The sequence below is a fragment of the Labrus mixtus genome, chromosome 9, assembly GCF_963584025.1.
Source record: "Labrus mixtus chromosome 9, fLabMix1.1, whole genome shotgun sequence".
NCBI classification, from domain to species: Eukaryota; Metazoa; Chordata; class Actinopteri; order Labriformes; family Labridae; genus Labrus; species Labrus mixtus.
The window spans coordinates 2,881,740-2,902,057 of NC_083620.1; the positions used below are offsets into that span (position 1 = coordinate 2,881,740).

The window sequence follows — 20,318 nt, forward strand, 5'->3', positions numbered from 1 at the left end:
CTGGTCTATTTCAGCATTTTCTGAAAATTCATGAACTGACTGTGGCTCTCTGAGCACGTAATATCTTTAATCCATCATTATTATCATAACTTCTTCTTTGTTGTGGATCACTCTAAGGTAAACTGTCCTTACCTCTGTGTTCTGCCAGCTTCTTTCAGGACCAATGAGCGTAAAGAGATGTCTCTGAATCCAAAATGGGATAAGTACAGTTCATAGTAAGGGGACCAGTATACATGCATGCATTAGTCTAAGTGCACAGATTGACACAGGAACACAGGGACACAGACTTTGACACTCTTGTAAATATGTATTTCTTTGTATAAACCGTCATGTGGCCTTGTTTGAATGAATGTAGTTTGTAAATAAAGGCAATTCTGCTCTTCATTCTACTTCTCATTAATCATTTTTTATTACTTAGTTTCTTCATAAACATAAAAAATGCTGATATAAAAAAATCAAAAACATTATTTCAAATAAACATGTTCAGGCAAGTGGTAAAACATGATGATGAGATTATATTTCATAGACCTTCAGACATGTGTGGTGTTTTATTTAAACACATCACTAAACCTCTTATTCAAAGTTTCACATGTTCTACAATCTTATCTACTGTCTTTAAGGTGGGCTATGACATAGTGGGCGTGTCATTTCTGTTTATGTATGTTCTGTGTTGTAATTCCTTGTTGTCACAGTAGGTGGCATACTCACAATGGTGTATGCATGGTGAAGGTAGAAGTAGAGGAAGTTGTAATCTACCTCGGGAGGCTCACAGTTTTTCACTGGAGTGTAGCGTGGACTGAACATTTAGCTTGGTTTTGTTTGCATTCAAGTTATAATGCATAAGTGTACAGTATGTAGATAATCAGATGATTCATTTTTTATGGACGAAGTCAAATAAAACCCGTTTGAGTGGGGCTGAGGTGTTGCCACGCCAATTAGGAAAGTACGGTAAGCTGTCAGTGGATCTCACAGACTGTGATCTCACCATCATGTCATTTAGCATCAGAATGTAGATCTGTTGTTGACTGTCACTCCCTCTTGTGGACGATGCCTAGCACTGTTACACAAGAGGATGTGACTGTAAATACTTATTTCTAGTAATCTTTAGATGAGGAAATCAAATAGGCCTATGTTTGTTACATGTGATTGTTTTTATTCTTCGTTCATTGTATACAAAATAAAATAGATAACTAATTCCCTAACTTCCCTAACAACACACATTAAGTAAAAGTGAGACCTTCTCTTGCAGTAATACAGAACTACCCAGTGTGAGATCATCCTTGTGCATATCTGGATGTTCAAAGGAAATGGAAATGGGCTTTTGCACATTTACCAATAGTCCTGATTTACAGACTCAGTTCTCTAAAGACATCTTCACAAACACAGCAATGCCTCAGTGAAGAAAAACTCAGATTCAAATGAATGTCACTTTAGAATAAATTGTTTGTCAATGACACTTTGTTAAAGTCTATGAAAGGTAATGGTGAAACCCCCGTCCAGTGCAGTTTGTGAAGCAGAGTTCACTCACAATAAAAAAAAGTATAATACAGCATATTAGAGGTGGTACATTTTCAGATTTTAGTCATCTCCTTTAGATTACTGGTGCTCTTAGTATCATTGTTGGTGATGCTCACTTTGTTGTTGGGATCCTCGCTGATGAAGTGGAGAACGTTGCGCAGGGAGCGGCTCATGCTGTCTTTGAAGCCCCGGCCCAGACACACATACAGCAGCGGGTTGAGACAGCTGTTGAAATAAGCCAGACACAGTGCTAAAATGTGTGCCAGGTATATTTTGGGACTGTGAGGAGAATTCCGAGGGGTAAGCAGAACGAGGAAGTCCAAGATGTGCAAAGGAAGCCAGCACAGGAAGAAGCTCAGAACCACCGCGACGATGACCCTCAGCGTGCGCTTGGAGCGGGCTCGGCCTCTTGAGAGACCACTCTCTGCTTTGCTGTACACGACTAAGTGACAGCCGACGATCACCAGGAAGGGGAGGAAGAATCCCACCAGGAAGCGGTAGGAGGTGACGATCCAGGCACTTTGTTTAGAGTACACAGTGACGCACTCTCGCTTGTCTTCCCCTGCTTTGATCTCCTTGGTGTAGACAAACTGGGGAATGCTGCCTATGAGGGCCAAGCACCAGATGGCGACACAACCAAACACCGCCTGCTTAGGTCGCCTCTTGTTCTGACACCAGATGGGTCTGCTGACCAGCAGCCAGCGATCCACACTGATCAGAACCAGCTGCAGGATGCTGCAGTACATCACCAGGTAAAACAAGCTTCTGACCAGAGTGCAGCCCAACGGACCGAAGTGCCAGTGGTCATCATGGGCCAGAGGGACCATGAGCAGAGGAATGGAGAGGCAGCACAGGAGATCAGCCAGCGCTAGGTTGAGGAACCAGAGGGAGGTGACAGAGCGAGGCATGCAGAACCCCGTCACCCACACCACCAGAGCATTTCCAGGGACGCCCAGCAGCACCACAATGCTGTAGAAGACCAGAGCCGCAATCTGGATTGGCTGAATCTCAGGGGTTAAAGTTCCAGGAAGTTCTTCAAATATGTTATTTAAGTCACCTAAGTCACTAAAGTTATAGTCTCCATATGTCACAGGTATATAGTCATCCATGGTTGGTTAAAGCTGTAGATGAAAAAGTTATTAAATATCCAGTATTATAATGTTGTTCATTAGGAATACAACATCACAGATTAATCTCATTTATCATGCAAAAAAAAAATTATTACTTCAAAATGAAGTGTGATAATTTAGTAAAATAATTTCCCCTGAATTAATCAAAAATATAAAATACATAATGTTACTACACCGTAAGCTGAAAAACGTTCTAATTATATAGAATCTAGTTACATTTTAAACTTCAGAACTTCAATTTAGTTTTTCTGATATTTCAACTTACAGCTTCAGTGGTTGATGTCGCACTCACTCTGCTCGAAGGAAGTTAAGATGTTCTGCTTTTTAAGAATGTTTTATACCTCCCATCCCCCCCCCCCCCCCCCCCACACACACACACACACACTCAAAAGACATGCATGCTTGCCCAATATCCGTAACCATTCTAAAAATAGTTTTAAGATAAAGAAGAACTGGAAACAGTGGACCAATCTGTTATGCCATTACATTAAATGCATCGGAGGATTCAAAACAATCATCAAAAACATCAACGTAGCTAAAATGATCTGAAACTAAACAGTGACATGCCTCCATCCTTTCAGACTAAATGAAATCATTTGATGGTCTACATGCCTGTTAACCTACTAGCCAATTGGTTCCAGCTCTGCTCATGCAATAATTGCACATGAAGCAGAATCTTAGAAGCTGAAACTAGAAGACTAGTGCTGACGCGAGTCGAAAAAAAAAAGGTATTAAATATGGTTAATCACCACGATGAAGTGCTGTGCTCATAGATTATAAAAAAAATAAAAAATTGTAAAACATCTTCTCCTATCCAACAAGAAATGAACATTTCCCTATTTGAAAGTTAAATAACTTCAGTAAACGTTTCCTCTTGAATCTTCTTCTTTTTTTCAATTACTAGTTTTCAGTCTTCTTAAAGACAGTCTGGTGCTCTGTTTAAGGTTCTGTTCCATTTGTAATGTGATTACAGTATGATGCTCCTCAAAATTGAAATTGATATCTACTTCTGCTGCGGCCGCACTTCAGTCAAGATATAATTTATTTAACCAACATCACATTTAAAGAATCTCGTCTTACTTTTACTTCCAAGTTGAACATCAGGGCCTGTATTCACAAACATTCTGAGAATCCTCTCAGAGAGCTCATATCTTAACTTAAAAAATCCTAGCAATTACTTTTAGCTTAGAAGTTATTTAGGAACATCCTCAGAACAGCTCTGGGCGAGAAAGGAGCATTAACTTTTATCTTAGTGATGTGTGGTTGACCTCAATGCTACCGTAGGTATGACACATTTTTTCAGAAGCTGTGATTGGTTAATCTAATTTTTTTTTTTTAGAAAAGTCAATCATAGAATCTAGTCAGACATTGTGTAATTATAAACACTATGAAATGAACATCTCTTTGTGATAATATGTAAGATATACTTTTAATGTATATAGCTTATAAGATGTTTAGAATAACATGCTCTGTTGTGCAGCAGCTTCTTCACATGCTGATCGTTACATCATCAGGTAAAGAGTCTTAATTAGAGATTGGATGCACCTGTGGAGGTAACCACATGTAGAGGAACTCAACATGCATGTCTCACTTTGTACTCAAACAAGTCATAGAAGGATTTAAATGTCTGCAAAATATTTTTGTCTGTTCTGCCCGACTATGATTCAAAAAGATTCTTCATGTTGTGTTTGAAGAGCATTTCGCAGTTTTCTCCTCAACTTGAGAAACTCTTCAGTCTGTTAAAAGTCCTCCTCACTACTCCTCACAGTTTTACACCTTAGGGGCTCTCTTAAGGGCTGAGACACTTTGTGAATAACTTTCATCTTTACAAGGATCTAGTCTCAACTTTGAGGGGAAATTCTTAGAAAATGTCCTGATTCTAAGAATTTTCTTTGAATTTCTTCATCAGGAGCATCTCTTAGTACGTAGGAGGCTTTGTGTATACGGCCCTAGAACTTTTGAAAGACCCATGCATTTATAAGAAACAAAAACCAATTATTAGAATAATAAGGGGATAGGGAAGTCTAACATAATGTATAATTTAAAAAATCAGCATATATTTCTAAATCATCATTTAGAAATAAAGGACATTTATAAGTCTGTACTTTTAAATGTTAAAACAAATTCTTACACTCTCAGCACCCAACAAGAATGAAGTGTATTAGTGGGATAAAACACTTTATTGTCAAATAACAATCAATGTAACACAACAACTCTTATATACAACCTATTCACAAATCAGCCTATAAAGTATTTCTACACAACTACAATTCTCATTGTGTCTAAATCAGTGGTGTAGTGGTGCCTGAAAAAGTGATTGTTCCCCAAAATGTTTCTTTTAAGTGGCCCATCCACCAAAGGATAAATGGCCTCTGTTAAAATCAGTGGCTTTAAGTCAGTGTGTACTAGCCAATTAGAGACAGAGTAGGGAGGGTCATCCCTTCACCATCCTTGAAAAAAATTGCAGCATAATACAAAATATTGTCAATAAATTAATAGTGTGAATCAGATGTGATTTAGAAGTGGGTATACCTGCACTACACCACTGGTCTAACTGTGTTCTATTGAAAAAGCAACTAGAGCTGCCTTCCCTTTTTTGGTTTTTAACACGCATATCACCAAACTTAATGTACAACTCCCGTCCAACAAAGATAACAAAAGAAAGAAACTATCAGATCTTTACATTTTTGTAACCTTGTCAAAAAACGCTGATTTATAAATCACAGCAGTATAGTCAACATTAGTCACTCACATACAGCATGATGGGATGACTGATTCATTGTGTGATTGCCACATTGAGGAATGTGGACGTAATCACATAATGTGGTCAGTTCTATGAAGATCACCTCTTACAGTGCTGTACAGATTCAGGCCAGACCAAATGAAAAGCTAACACATTTAACAGTGCTTCAATAGAAAAACGTTCATACAGAAGGGACAATCAGGTAGATGTCTTCAAAAGCAAACAGTCTGATCCAAATGATCATCTATGAATACATTACAATTCATCTGTGTTTCCTATACAGATAATAAAAGACTGTAGAGTATGTACAAAGCACAAAGATCATTTGTTGTTGTTGGATAATGTTTTCTTTTTTGTTCTGTGACATCATTGAGCCCTTAAAATTAGGAAATGAAAAGGGAAGTGAAACAGTAATTATCAATCTCAGCAGAAAAGTTCTAAAAAAGACACATGTTGCTTAATTCTCTCACCGAAGTCAGCAAGTTGACGAGTGTGTCAGAGAAGGTTTCTGTGTGTTTGCATCCTGGTTCAGATTCCCATGTGTGCAGACGAAACTCTAGATGTCTCTCCTTGTACAGTATGTGTTAATATCGATGTGTGCATGAATGTAGTGTTGTAGTGAAGACCACACTAACCGAGCCCAAGACATATCCGAGACCTGAGAGCTCAGACACCAAGACATTTAGGGATCGAGACCGAGTCAAGACCAAGACCATGACTATTACTGAAAAATCATTAAACTGTGTGCAGCAAATGTCACTCTTTCAGTCCGTAACACCGAGGCTGTAACCGGGGGATAAAAATTGAATTATACGTTTTTAGATTTTTTTTGAAAGGGCCATTTTCCATCTAATTACAGTAATGACTCTGAAAAAAAGAGTCTTTCAGTGGTGGTCTTGACCAGTCTTGATTTATAATCCGGAGTCTGCCCAGTCTGATACCACGATGAGACAGAGACCCTCAAAAATTGGTCCTGAGACCGATCTTGAGACCAAGACCGATTTCAAGTACTACAACACTACATGAATGTCACAGTTGGTGTTTGACCTCTAAACCATACATGAATAAGTGTTGTTATACCTTTTCATTTGGATTGTCACATTTTGGATCATCGGTCTTTCGCAAAGTGTTTCTTCTTTGTTTGTGCCTTACTTAATCTCAGGATGTTTCCTCACAGGTTTCTAAGAGATAAAGAGTTCTCAGAGGGGAAGTTGAGTCAGTTGAGGGCTGGAGCGCTGCTCGGTGGAAGCGTGGGCGTTTCATCTCTGAATGCATCTGACTGAAGGTCTGCAAGGAAGAAAGATACACTCTCTTCATGTTGTTTTTCAAACATTTAAGAATCAAACACACCGAATACACACTCCTCACATTTTTACAATTTAGGAGCTCTCTTAAGGGCTACGACGCTTTGTGAATCACTTTTATCTTTATGAGGATCTAGTCTTCAGTTTGATTGGAAATTCTTAGAAAATGTCTTGACTTGATGTAGTGGAGCATTTTAAGTATCTTGGTGTAGTCATTAACTCCAACCTAACATTTAAGGAACACATTAAATAATAATTCTAATGTTCTTAAGTTTAACCTGGTAAATTTACGTAATACAAGACCTTCCTTGACTTTACAGTCAGTAAAAGCTTCCATGCATGTAGTGATATTTTCTCACATAAGATATTGTTTTACAACCTGGTCAAATTCAACAGTGAGCACATTAAAACCCATCAAGTCTCTCTTCAAAAAGGCAGTCAAAATCTTGTACAGGAAACCTCATCGTTTCTACTATTGCAATATCATTAGTAAGTATGACATTTATCACTTGGACACCTTAAACTTTCATGTATTGTTTGTCTTGTTTTTAAAGTTTTAAATGGGCTTGCTCTTCTACCATTATAGGGTTTTATCCTGAAAAGCAATTCAACAGGATAAACACCAGAGCACAAACTAGAGGAGACTGTGATGCATCGAGGTGTAGAACTGAATTTAGCCTAAAAGTGGGGTCTGTTAGACGCACACACGCACACATCCATGTCAGGGATTGTGAGAGCAACTTCAACCTTCAAAATAAAACTCAAACATTTCTTAAAAACAAATCAGTCATGTACTCGTATGTAATATCTATCCTCCCCTTCTGATGCCCGTTCTGGAGGGCTTCTGGCTCATACTGCATTTTTTTTTTTAAATATATTTTTTAGGCCTTTTTGCCTTTTATTGGATTGGACAGCTGAAGAGAGACAGGAAATGTTGGGAATGACATGCAGCCTAGGACTTAGTTCGGATATCAACCCAAGGCCGCTGCGCTGAGGACTATTGCCTCCACACATGGGGCGTGCTTCATAACCTCTATAAAAATGCATCCTGCATCCTACATGCATCATTTGTGTAAAAAGCAGTCAAAGGGTAAACTTCTTTTACATAAGATAACCAGAGTATTGCACCATATAACCAAACTCACCAATGAGTGTCAACCCCGGCTGCGGGTTAAGAATAACTGATGTTTCCTCTTCCTCTTCCTCGTCCTCTTCCCCCCAGTCTGCAATGTTTGCCGGGGGGATGCACTGCTCCAAGAACAGGTCCTCCTCATCTTCCTCCATGTCCATGTTCTCTGGAGGCCAGCGCAGCTCTCCGCTCTCCACCTCGCTCACCTCTGTGGGTTCAACAACAATGGAGGGCAGACGTTCCTTCTCACTGTTGTGGTCAAGGCTGTTCAAGGTCTCTGGGCCCAGAACAACCTCGACTGGGTCAGGGAAGATCTGAAGGGACATTGGGGAGAGCTGAGAATGGAAGAAGAAAAGTGAAACAGGAAGGATGTTCAGTTTAGAGCAGAGCATTTTACTTTTGCTTTTGAGTGTTAAGAAAATCAGATAGAGAGTTTGGACCACTCTCTCTCTCTATCTCTCTCTCTCTCTCTCTCTCTCTCTCTCTTTCTATCACATTCTCGTTCTTTCAAATACAATCACACCACTACACGTCTCCTGGACCCTGAAGTATTTCATTTATCTCAATAATTTGATCACAGTTTCTTATTATGATTTTTGTTACAACTATCTTGCTTTTGAGACATTTTTTAAAATGTAATTGTAGCCAAACATTTGTCACTATTTTCTTGGACGCTCCATAAATCAGAGTTCTGTGTTGTCACCCACCCGTAAAATTGTATTCACTTTTAAATTAGATTAAAAAAAAAAAAGTAGTGTCATACAGATGTAAATATCAAAAAGTTTACATTATGATCTAATAAATCTAATCTAATCAAATCTAGGCTTGAAATGTTATGAATTTATTTTACTGTTAAGTGTCTTGTGTTTACAGGCACTTTGATAAAACTAATCATTTTTATAATCATCAGATTGAAACGATAAGATGTTTCATGTCTGCCTAGCATTATTTATTTGGCCAGCTTAAAGTTCATAGAATCATCGTTATAAAAATCTCCTGTTTCCGTTGGTGTGAGGGGACATTGTCCCAAAGCTTGCTGCTGTATAGTCCCAGCCTTCACATTAACGAAGGGTACTTCTTTCAGCTGTGGGTATGACGTCAGACGGAGCTTACTCCTGGACCTGATGACTCTGAGTGTGCAGGGAGTAGTTTGTCAAAATGTTTGTACAATTTTTGAAAGGTGTTGAAAGATGAAGCTGATACAGAAGTGTTAAGTCCTGCAGTTGGTCGAGTATATGCTTGAGGCTGGCTGCAGAGGCACCAGAAGTCACATAGACACCCCATTCAAAGAAGCCTGTTTTTACAGCAGAAACTAGCATGTTACAGCCTGGTTAAAAAAATGAATTGCTCTTATTAGCTAATGGGTTCGCCACATGCTATTCGGTTTTGATTTTATGAAGGATATACGTTATTCAGACGCGTAGCTGACCTGATTGACGGGGAGCGCGTTGTAGCTGTTTGTCAGGAGGCTAAAGACCCACCTCAACCCCAGCTCTCAAAATGCCCCCTGCAGGCTTCATCCATTAATATTTACAGTCTCTGATGCAGACTGTTTGTGTTTAACAACCCACTCTCACGCCAAATTCCACCAGATGTGTGTTGTGGTGGAATTTGGACGACACTCAATGTGGTAAAAACCACCACGTGAGCGTGCAAACGGAGTGGAAGTGTGTAGGGAGCGGGTGTATGGGAGTGGTTTGAGAACACAGTGTGGTGATGGCACAAACCTGGAATGGTATTCTTTGGTCCTTCCTTTGCATGTCTTCACAGTTTGCATTTTGGCCACTGAATTCCTCCATCTCTCTGCTGAGAAAACAACAGCCATAAAGCCATCATGAGACTAGAACAAGTACTAACAATGTAAAGGAATAATCTCCTTTAAGACATTTCTCTTGAGTCTTTAAATACACTTTTTTATATAGAAACATGTTAAACAGTAGAAAAGAAGTTTTGTAGAAACTTTACATTGCATATTAAATTTCTCTTTGGACTTCAAAAGAACAGATCTCTTTTCTAGATTTGTCCGTGGGCTTTTATGTCTTTTTTAGTTGTCATATAGAGTCGGAAACCAGGTAGAGAGTAAGGCCAATGACGTGGGAAATGAGGCTAGGCTTGAAGCAGGTGGAGGACTACAGCTTCTGTACAGTACATGGGGCGCACAAACTAACAGCTAGGGAGGCCAACTCACTTTACTTTTTTACTTTTACTTTTTACTTTCTAGACTTTAACACCCTCCTATAAAAGTTTGTTCTGATGTTCATTGAAACAGCAGTTAATCCTTTAGAAGATTCATCTAGACTTTTTTTCAAATGTACCACTATCAGCACATCCCCTAACATCTGAAACAGCAAATATTGCGTCAGTTAAATTATGCTTGCTGTAGGACAATACTGCAAATGCAAGAAATCTGCAGTGCCCGGTGACTAGATGGAAATGTGCGGCTTACAAGTTACTCTTATACTCGTTTGTGTCTGCATGACTTGTATACCAAAGCTTTTAGCAGCAATGGATGAAAAAATGTAATCCTATTTTCAATGAAACAACATAATTGCCCCCCTCATATCCTGAGGTCATGGCTGAATTATACTCGTACCAGAGTATCAGGGGCCCCAGACTAGGATTGGTCAGAGATGTGCTGTCCTTGATTTGAATGCCTAGAGCTGGAATCACGTTATGAATTATGTTATTATGTGCAAGCATGCGATTCCCAGATACACACAATGAAACACACTCCAGATTAGTGCAGAAGCCAAAGGGGGGGTTGATACCAAATGGATTATGTTGTCTGATGTTTTCTTTCTGAATGGTACTCTGTAAGAACAAGTTGCATTGCCTTTTTCTCTCTTATCTCTTACAAAGGACTGTTATATGTAGGAGATTACACCTTAAAGGTCACATATTGTGCAAAATACACTTTTCCATGGTGATATGTGTCTCTAGCTCGTCTACAAACCCCACAATAATGAGGAAAGTCCACCCTCTCCGTCTTTTTCATGCTCCACTTTTCAGAAAATGTGTGCTCAAACAGGCCGTTTGGGGATTTTCCCTTCTCTTCATGACATCACAAAGGGCAGTAACCCCTCCCCCAGGTGGATGACACTCCTTCTGCTAGGTGTTAGCAGGGCATCAGGTGATGATCTGATTGGCAGTTAGAGCCTGGCAGCAGAGCGGCGGGCATGCCGGTAAGGTGCTGAATGGTGCATATGTGATGGCTGTCTCAGTCATGCTGATTGGTTGCTCTCAAATCACATACAGTGTTTTGTTATGGGGACATTGAAATTGCCAAATTATCGTACATTACATCGCCTTTTCTGCAATTATTGATCGTACAGAGAGCAAAATTATGGTACAAATATGATAGTTATCGTTCTTCTGGCAACACTGGTCTGCCTTCTCACCGTATACATAGGGCATGGTGCAAAAAAGCCTAAAAGGGGCGTGGTTGAACACAGCTCACATGCATTTAAAGTTACAGACACAGAAACAGCCTGTTCTAAGGAGAGCTGACATAAAGGCGTTAGCATGCATGCTAAAATGCAGGATCGGATATTTGGAAAGAAACTTCACAGACATGTTTTGGGGAGCTCTGAGACTTATTTAAAGTTGTTAAAAAGGAGGAGAATATGTGGCCGTTAAGTAAAAAATACAAACAAATACACCACAAGGAGTTTAAAACACCTTCATCTTTGGGACTTTGTCAGCCTTGATGCCCACTAAAGTAAAGTAGTGACTTGTTTCAGAGATGCATGAGCCTGTGTCCACACTAACGTCAATCTGTTTATGGTCTCCAGAGAAGCCCAAAGAGGATTAAAAGGACTGAGGATCTGTCCGAATCCTCTTTTCATCCCTCTCTCCTGCTCCCTCTCTCTTTTAGTCACTGCATCTCAGAGTCTGTCCTCACACAGTTAGTACCAATCATGGTTTGTTGTCATTCCGAGGCTTGGTGTAATGACACAATCTGTTAGGCAAAATCTTGCTTACCCTTTAATGAAGTTTCGGTTGAGGACAGATTTAATCTGTATTCTTTCTCTTGTCAGACCCTGTGTTGGGCAATTCTTGGTGTTTGCTAAAAGTAGAACCAGTCCCACGCTATGCCACACTGAGACGGTAAATTTAAACCATTTTGAAAGATTGTTCCAGTAAATGTGATGAGACATTTTGGTTGAAAAGAAAGAAGATCTAAAGAACAGCAAACTAGTGTGTGCACATCCAAGCAAAATGCATACAGGTGAAGGACAAAAAGTGAGGAAGATCTTTTGGATTGAAAAATTTCTCATTGGGAGCTGAACTGAGTGCAGACCTTTCGCTTTTTTCTTAAAACAAGATATCACACAGCAGGGTTCAAAATATATATAAATATATATAAATATAATTAAAATATATGTAAATCAGATCAGGGTTTATGAGAAATGGCAGCTGTGCTGGCCCGTTCTCTCATCAGCAGAACTGGCAACCCCTGGACCCTGTGCTTACTTTAGAAACCCTCTTAGAGCTAATGCTCGGCTCCCTGAGATACTCATTTGGCTTTTGTTGGCTCACTGCTTCTGTTCCTCAGTTTATGGCAATGTTTAGGAAAGTGTATGTTTCCACTAGAATCTATTCCTGGGCGCAAACAATATATTAATGAAACAGAATGTCATATACGCATATCCACACGGGGTCAGCCCTATGTTCCCACAGGGTAGGATTTTTAACTGATACAAATTTATGAAAAAGGAAATGTGGGAACATAGGGCCTAATTTTGAAAAACATCTTAGAAATGTGGGAACATACGGCTGTGGGAACATAGGCATGCTCCCATCCACACATATACTTAGCTAGCTGCATGGCCGACCTAGACATGACCTACTCTTGAATACACAACGACCTACAAATCCCTTCAGACTAAGCTATAGGCTACTTTACCCAAGTGCTTTTTATGTTAGCATGCTAACACCAGAGCTTAAGATTCCAGACATGGTGAACTTTAAAATGTCTAAGCAGCAGCATGTTAGCACGTTAGCATGCTGCCATTAGCCTTGACTCCAAACCACAACTGCAAAAGTACAGTGTCACAGAGATGCTAGTTTGTCAGTACATTTTCATTCTTTACAATAAGGAAGACCTAGGCAAACCATAACCTCTTCATGGCATTCTTTAAATGCTAGCACAAAGTTGTATGCCATTTCAGAGTCCATCCGCATGTAAATGTGGCTCTGATGTAGAAGATATTGAGGAATAAACTGAAAGCTTTAGGTGAAGCGGGTTAGCGTAGTAAGTCAGCAGTATGCTAAAGGTCAGGAATCAGGCTTGCACTGATATTAGCTGCAGACATTGCCTAAAAGTGTTTAAAACGGTTATAAAAAGGATTTAGTCTGATACAATTGAAGACTGTGTATTTGGTTTCTTCAGATTTATCAGATCCAGGAAGAATGTATAGTTTTCACAAATGAGGTTTTCAAAAATTGCATCAGCTGGGTTTCTCTCTTTTGGTTTCTTCTTCTGCTTCCTCCCTCCCCACTTCCTCTCTCAACTCTCTTATAATTGAATTGCTCTGAAAGCTATGGATCAGAATTGTTTGAACTGAGTTTTTCTTTCTGACTCCCTTAATGTGACAGCGCTTAGGCTTAATGTTCCCACCACCATGCTTAAGTTCATTGTATAATATGACAAATGAAGAAACACTAAGCCAGTTTGCACAGCCGCCAAATCGAGGACGCCCTGTTCTCATCTAAATAGGATCAGCTTTGGGTGGATGCTATCATTTTTTGACCCACTTGTGAATGTGCACGGCCCTACAATTCAATTTCTGATAATATGTTGCAGACAACTGTGTCACACTAAGCTGTTTGTGTGCCACCTGGGATGGAAACTTTCAGCAGCTATTATGATGAAGAAGCTTAACCCCATATGTAATCCTTTTCATACATACTCTCTCTAAACACCTGCATGTTATAGCAAACATAGTGCAACACGATTCAAAAACAACCACCAAAGATATAACTGTGAATATAATAAGAAATTTACCATCAATGATTAGAATTTATAAAGAAAAAAGAACGATAAAATAAATCGCCTATGACTTTCTGCTTTTAGTATACCCACTACACACAAAAGGACTTTTAATAAATGTTCAGTAACTTTCTTCTCCATTTTGACATACATGGTGATATAAGCACCCTGTTCTTGTGAAACGGAGAAAGTAGTTATAAAAAAGGGTTCGGGGGGCCGGTCTTGCAGTTTAAAAAGGCTTTTTTTTTTACATCTTGAGCATCACCAAAGTTAGACTGTATGCTAATCTAAACATTAGACCAAAAAAAACACTGAAAGGAAATGTTTGTTTCATAACTTCTGTAAATCTTTCTGCAACCATACAACAAATAGCCTTGATTTGATGACATTAAATGATTAAAACATTTACACCATGCAAACATTCTCAATGATTTTAACTGTCTTACAAAAAAATACAACCATATACAGACAAAAAAAAAAAACACACAAGAATGCATATCAGCACCAAATGCGGCTGTGGCAATCTTGGTCTATTTCCATTTTATTCTGTGCATGCATTCTGCTTTGAATCGCTGCAATGAGGATTAAACAGTTTAAACCGTTTGTGTGATGTTCCAGTTACCATTCATTATCGTGTTAGTTCTAAAGTAAACAGATTATATGAATTAGATTGGCTATGGTCCTTTGAGATCAATCTATAGAAGGAACTAATAGTATTTTAATATGTATATAAAATATAACCTGAGCTTCAGAACAGTTGCCAAATAGGGACGGTTCAGTGAATGATTCTTCACTTCTTCACTCATTTTTACATGCTAAAGTTTTGCACCTTTAATTATCTACATCAAGGTTGAAGCTTAGGTGTCAGATAAGGGTGGTTATATTTAGGGTAAGGAAGGGAAAGTCAGCCTGGGGAAAACCCAGTTGATGCAAGTGTGAATGGTTGTACCTGAAACACACAAACTACAGCTGTGTCTTACCCCTCACTTGCAGTCAGGCAGATGTCTTCTCCATCTTGGCACAGCTCCACAGTGGTGAAACCAGGCTCCTCCACAGTGAGTATAGGTGACACAAGAGGGGGTGCAGGAGGAGGTGTGCAGTCCCCCTCTGCAGAGCCCTCAGTCAGGCTTTTGGCCTCCAGGGCGAGGCCTGGATGGGGTGTGGGGGTTTCCAAAATCTCAGGTATCCCAGGAGTTGAGTATCTGAAGGTGGATATGTACCCTGGTTCCCTGTGTAAGTTAGGACACCACCTGTCTCTTTGTCCAGGTCAGTAATGAGTCTGTCTGCTAGCCCACAACTCAAACGCGCTCCCTAGTCTCCTGCACCCAACTTCCTTCCTCATGTCTCTGTCAATATCCCTCCCGGTCCCACCCCACCCCGCTGCCGGGCTTTGGAGAGGGAGCAGGATTAGCGTCTCTTTCGATTACAGAGGCTGGATGGGTGACGTCAGTCGGGCTCGCCAGTCCCCTCTGATGAGTTGGCACACTGGGCTGCTGCTGCATCCAAAAAGCGACATATAAAGAGCACACAGATGGCACATGGCCCCTCTGCTGATAGAAGCTCAACTGCTCACAAAAAGATCATTTGGAAGTTTTAGATGGTTTAATAAAAGATCACTTTTTAATCTTCAACTTCCTGTTTGTGTGTCCATCGAGCCTCTCTTTCTCTCTCTGTCATGTTCTCAACTGTGTGTGCCGTTGCTCCATCAGTGGATTTAGATTTGGACGATTCATGGAATTAGCCCAGGGATCAAGGGCTCAGGGGTGGGAAAGGGATAGATATATATAACAGGCTCCAACTATTGCTAAACAGACAGCGCGCTGCTAACAGCACTGTGTAATCCCCTCTGTAGGCTAAATCAGTGGGCTATATATGGAACAAGGTTGTGAAGGAGCAACATGAAAGGCATCCTGCTCCAGCAGAACTATGAATGATCAAATATCTGGGACCAATTTTCAAATATTAGCAGTCCAAACGATCTGTCTGTAAGAAATATGTAAATCATAATTTTAATTACTTCAGCAAAAACAACAAACATTTGCAAATAATTTATATTCAGGAAGTATTTCTAGTTAACCACCTGTAGTATAAGAGTTGATCACAAATTGGTGCTGGGAATTAGTTTTCAGACACTGAAGTAGACCTCTTTATGAGCAGAAGAAGGAAACCCAGTGGAGACAGCTAGGGGGCAGAGGAGGACGGGCAGATTTTACAAGACAGGGTAGCATTTGTATTCTGCCAGCACTGTATGCTGCAGTTTTTTCCACCAGGTACACGAAGGAGGACGAAATGACGGAAATGCAACTTTATACATAAACTAGACAATTTGCATTTACCTGCGGAAAATGCTTAGGAATGCTGACTGCTGAAATACATTGCAAAACACTGCTGAGTGAAGAAGTATTATTTTTTTAGATTTTTAAATACTTTATTAATCCCTGTGGGAAGATGTGGAGACATGTCAGAGTGGGGCTGCTACACCAGAGCAGTTGGGGGTTTGGTGCCTTGCTCAAGGGCACCTCTGAAGTACTCAGGAAGTGCCCTGGCACTTTACAAGCCACCAGACAAACTTCTGTAATTTCACTTAAACCAGCGATACTCTGGTTCCCGACCCAAGTCCCTACAGACTGAGCTACTGCCTAACACTAACCTAATAGTAGAAGATGAAGAAATAGTAAAGTAGTTAAAAAAAGTAGTAGAAAAGTAGTAGAAAAAGTAGTAGTAGCAGCAGTAGAAGAAGAAACTGAATAAAGAATGTTTAACTGCAGTCAGGTAACAGATAAGACCGTGAGAAAAAGGGTAAAACTATATTGCTGTCCCCAGGTCGTCTGGAGTCATTTTCCACAATAGGGCTAAGACCAGAAAGAGCTTTCTAACCCAATAAAAGGACAGTCAAATCAATTCTCAAGCAAACAAGTAGCTGATGCAGACACTTGGAAATGACTGTGTACTCTCTTTTGTCAAATAAGACTGACTTTTGAAGTAGTTGAGTTGAGTTATACTCCTTAGAGTAGATAAGAAAGTAAAGCATTACAATAGTCAATCCTGATGGGGATGTTAGTTGATCTGATTTTTCCCATTCTTCTTACTCTCACTCTCTCTCTCTCTCTCTCTCTCTCTCTCTCTCTCTCTCTCTCTCTCTGTCAGCAGACTGACAAGAATCTGTACCAGTGACAACATTCTTTTACAAGAGCAGGAAGTTGTATTCCACATCTAGTGCATTTGCTAAAAGGGTTTATCAGAATCAGAACTGCAGGGGGAAATTTGGATAAAGTCAAGACAAATATCTTGCCAAAAATATTTGATGGTGTACGTTTCGTTCATTCCAAGAGTAATAAAATCATTCAATGGTCTCTTAAATGTGTCATATTGAGAAGATACTGAGCTGGTGGAACACAGGACCCTGGGAACATTAGACTCCAGGCCATTTACAACCCTCAAACCAGAGGAACGACTTTGGCCTGTGTCTGCTTGTCACTGTAACATTTGCAGCATTCTCCTGCGACAACAGCAACAGGTAAGAGGCTCTGTGCTCCCAACTTTTATACGGTCTATTTAAGAAAATCATTTTCTTAAAATAAATGACTGGTGATACATCATTAGGGTCGTTCTTACACAGTTAGTATCTAGCAGTCATGTCAATTTATCAATTTAAAAGAAAAATGGAAATACTCTGTGATATATGGTGAAGACTGCTTACATTACATGCAACTTCTTATGTGTGTTTGTTCACCTGTTTCTCATTGTACAACATCATGGCTTGCCCACACATTAAACCCAAGTTACTCTTAAGTTACAACAAGTTGTTGAATGTGTTTGAATCTTGTGTTTAACAGAATCAAACCAGAACTTTGTCAGAGGACGTAATCATGGCTCATGAACCAGGCCGGGGAGACAGCATTTCCCCATCAGGTAAATAAACTCTTCCACACATTTAATGAAAAAATATTTGAAAAAGTGTGAATTATTCTTTGGATCCTTAGATTTTTTTTTTTTTTCATATTTAAAAATAAAACGCTATATTTTGAAAACTCATTATTATAGCTTTCAAGACAAAAGCTAACATTGGCTTTCACTTCTTTCACATTACTCCTGCTGCCAACGTCCTTTGATAGTGAAGGTACGGTAGGAGTGGAGTGTGTTCCTCACTCATAGTGGTAGCCAAGGCGTGACTGAACACTTACCTAAGCTTTTTTTGTGACTAAGTTGGGGGTACTTAATATGTTTTCAAGTATGTTGTTTAATCTTTGAAAAATGTTCTCCTCCAGATTTTTACTATTTTTGTAGTTTTGGTTACTGATCAAATCAGAAGAATGTTTGACATAGTTCATTAAAAATATTCCTCCTTTTTGTATTTTTATTTTTTTTTAGCTTGGTTTGAAGAACACAAGATAAGTTGTGTTTCTTAACATTTAAATTCCCTGTTCTGTTTAGTTGTCCACTCTATAGGCACAGTAGGCTTCACAGCCAAGCTGAATGTTTGTGATAGCTACCCCTCTCACTCTGGAGTCCTGAAGTTTGGCACTGTGCTGGTCAACGAGGGAGGAGGCTACTGTCCTAACACAGGCATCTTCACCTGCCCAAAGGATGGCCTCTATCACTTCACTGTGCATGCTTCTGTGTATGGGCGTGGGCAGTGTTTTATAATCAAAGACGGAGAGAAAGTAGTGTCTCTGTATCACACCACTCTGCCTGATAAATGTAGCCAAGTGGCGAGTGTGAGCAGTGTGATCAAACTGTGTACAAATGAAAAAGTCTGGGTGGATATCTGGGGGCCTGGCAGAAATGATATCTTTGCAACTGAAGATAATGACACTGTGTTTGTTGGAATGTGTTTGGGTTGATGAGTGAAGTGTCAAAATATCAATAAAGTTCTTCAGTTCAGTTTAAATAGAAGAATTAGGGGAGGACATTTAAGTTGTACGAATTGCAAAACCACTGAAAAATGAGCAATAGTTAGAGAGGATGCAGCTACTTTGAAAGTGAACACAGATGGGAATGGAATCAAGAGGTAAAATACAAAATGTACAATGAATGTGTTAAATACAACGGTGACTGAAAAAGATTACAACAAAAGGAGCGAGAGACAGGGTGAGACTGGGACTTTGAGGGGATATTAAATGGGGATGATGTGTTGGAGTTTCAGAAATAAAATCATTGCTTACTTGAATAATTTATTTAAAAGGATATAAAATGTATCTGTACAGTATTCCTACATGCAGATTGACATAGACGAGGCATAAATAGGCCTACATAGGTTTGTATTTATTTATTTTATATTTTCCTTTCCTTTTTTTTTCTTTCTACTCTTTTCTTTCATTATTTTAGCCTATTTTATATAATTCTGGTGGGAATTGTAAAAGTGGATCATTTCTAAATACTCTGGTACAGTAGGTGGCGGTAGACACCTTCAAATTGGGAGTGCAATCCGCCCCAAAAAAAACACAAGAAGATTTAATAGGCGTTACCAACTGCACAATCAACAACAAACCCTACAACAAACGGCCGAGAGTTAAGCCACGGATTTAATTATTCACTGTGTTTTACTAAACTACTTACAAACGCAATGCACTGGAACACTAGGTTGATAACTACTTTGTACTTAAGTGCACTTTGCGATGGGGAAAAGAGAGGCAAAGGGAGCTGCAGAAGCAGCCCCACTCCCTGTGCCAAACGCCACCTTTCATCTGACACCTTCAAAGACGCATCCACGCAGACCGGGGCCCTTTCTGAATTGTCACAGTTCAGTAGGCAGTATGTACTTTTCAGTAGGGAGTTTCAGTATACTGAACTTGGTCATTCAGTATGCATATTTTGGGTCCACCTCAGTATACTGAACATTTCAGTATGGATACTAACTTCCGGGTTTCATGCAGTATGGATCGGATGTGTGCTTACAGGAAATGAATTGTGTTTTACCACCCACAATGCTGTGCGAAATTAAATGTAAATCGTCACGTCACGTGTGCCTCCAAATCAAAACAAACGAGCGTGGATTAATTGAATCAGTTTTTAATCTAGAGTTAAAGTCCTGACTGAAATCACTACTTGACCACGAAAGTTCAGTATACTGAAACTCCCTACTAAATAGTACTGCCTACTGAACTGTGACAATTCGGAAAGGGCCCGTAACTCCACGAGGCTCCACTGAGGTTAGTGTCATACTAGCCAACAGTGTCCGGTTTTAGTTGAGGGTGCTGAGAGAAGGCTCTCTATATGATGACGTCAGTCAAATTCTTCTTGTACTTTGTCACCTGTCACAGATTTTCAAAATAAAATATGGAATATAACCTTTATTTTTCTCAAAAACTATACAGTAATAGCTGCTGAAAAGTCTCATGTCCACAACCAGGGACACGAGGAACAAGAATCCATTGAACGATCTTTGTCACCTGTCATAGATTTTTCAAAAATAAAATATTGAATATGACTAAAATATCTAAGTGTCTCTGCAGTTTTAGCAGACTTTACCTTTAATTATCTTAAAAACTATACAGTAAAT

The 20,318-nt window shown here is 39.5% G+C and overlaps 3 protein-coding genes across 4 annotated transcripts; 1 reads left to right on the forward strand and 2 right to left on the reverse strand.

Moving 5' to 3' along the window:
* Positions 1–380: 380 nt before the first annotated feature.
* c5ar1 (complement C5a receptor 1) lies at positions 381–2,994 on the reverse strand. The gene is made up of 2 exons (XM_061045948.1): positions 2,914–2,994; positions 381–2,639 (listed from the first exon to the last, which is right to left on the reverse strand). The coding sequence occupies exon 2, from the start codon at positions 2,625–2,627 to the stop codon at positions 1,572–1,574; it is 1,056 nt and encodes a 351-aa protein (XP_060901931.1). The 5' UTR covers positions 2,628–2,639; positions 2,914–2,994; the 3' UTR covers positions 381–1,571.
* A 1,811-nt stretch (positions 2,995–4,805) lies between these two features.
* On the reverse strand, positions 4,806–15,486 carry lbhl (LBH regulator of WNT signaling pathway, like). Of its 2 annotated transcripts, none has more exons than XM_061045950.1 (4): positions 14,797–15,486; positions 9,552–9,627; positions 7,841–8,138; positions 4,806–6,678 (listed from the first exon to the last, which is right to left on the reverse strand). In XM_061045950.1, exons 2-4 carry the CDS (start codon positions 9,621–9,623, stop codon positions 6,608–6,610), a joined length of 441 nt encoding a protein of 146 aa, XP_060901933.1. In that variant the 5' UTR covers positions 9,624–9,627; positions 14,797–15,486; the 3' UTR covers positions 4,806–6,607. The 2 variants fall into 2 exon arrangements, with proteins under 2 accessions (XP_060901933.1, XP_060901932.1); XM_061045949.1 differs by having other exon boundaries at positions 7,841–8,159; positions 14,797–15,483.
* Positions 15,487–17,197: 1,711 nt separating this feature from the next.
* Positions 17,198–18,698, forward strand: LOC132979855 (complement C1q and tumor necrosis factor-related protein 9B-like). Its single transcript, XM_061045693.1, has 3 exons — positions 17,198–17,333; positions 17,653–17,728; positions 18,266–18,698. The coding sequence occupies exons 2-3, from the start codon at positions 17,686–17,688 to the stop codon at positions 18,658–18,660; spliced, it is 438 nt and encodes a 145-aa protein (XP_060901676.1). The 5' UTR covers positions 17,198–17,333; positions 17,653–17,685; the 3' UTR covers positions 18,661–18,698.
* The last annotated feature ends 1,620 nt before the right edge of the window (positions 18,699–20,318 follow it).

Excerpts from the sequence above, each read along its gene's own strand:
- c5ar1 (XM_061045948.1), bottom strand. The coding sequence starts at position 2,627 with ATGGATGACTATATACCTGTGACATATGGAGACTATAACTTTAGTGAC.
- lbhl (XM_061045949.1), bottom strand. The coding sequence starts at position 9,623 with ATGGAGGAATTCAGTGGCCAAAATGCAAACTGTGAAGACATGCAAAGG. Across the intron at positions 8,160-9,551 it reads ACCAAAGAATACCATTCCAG|CTCTCCCCAATGTCCCTTCA; the intron begins GTTTGTGCCATC and ends TTCCATTCTCAG. Across the intron at positions 6,679-7,840 it reads GCCGGGGTTGACACTCATTG|ACCTTCAGTCAGATGCATTC; the intron begins GTGAGTTTGGTT and ends TCTTCCTTGCAG.
- LOC132979855 (XM_061045693.1), top strand. The coding sequence starts at position 17,686 with ATGGCTCATGAACCAGGCCGGGGAGACAGCATTTCCCCATCAG. Across the intron at positions 17,729-18,265 it reads AGACAGCATTTCCCCATCAG|GCACAGTAGGCTTCACAGCC; the intron begins GTAAATAAACTC and ends TCCACTCTATAG.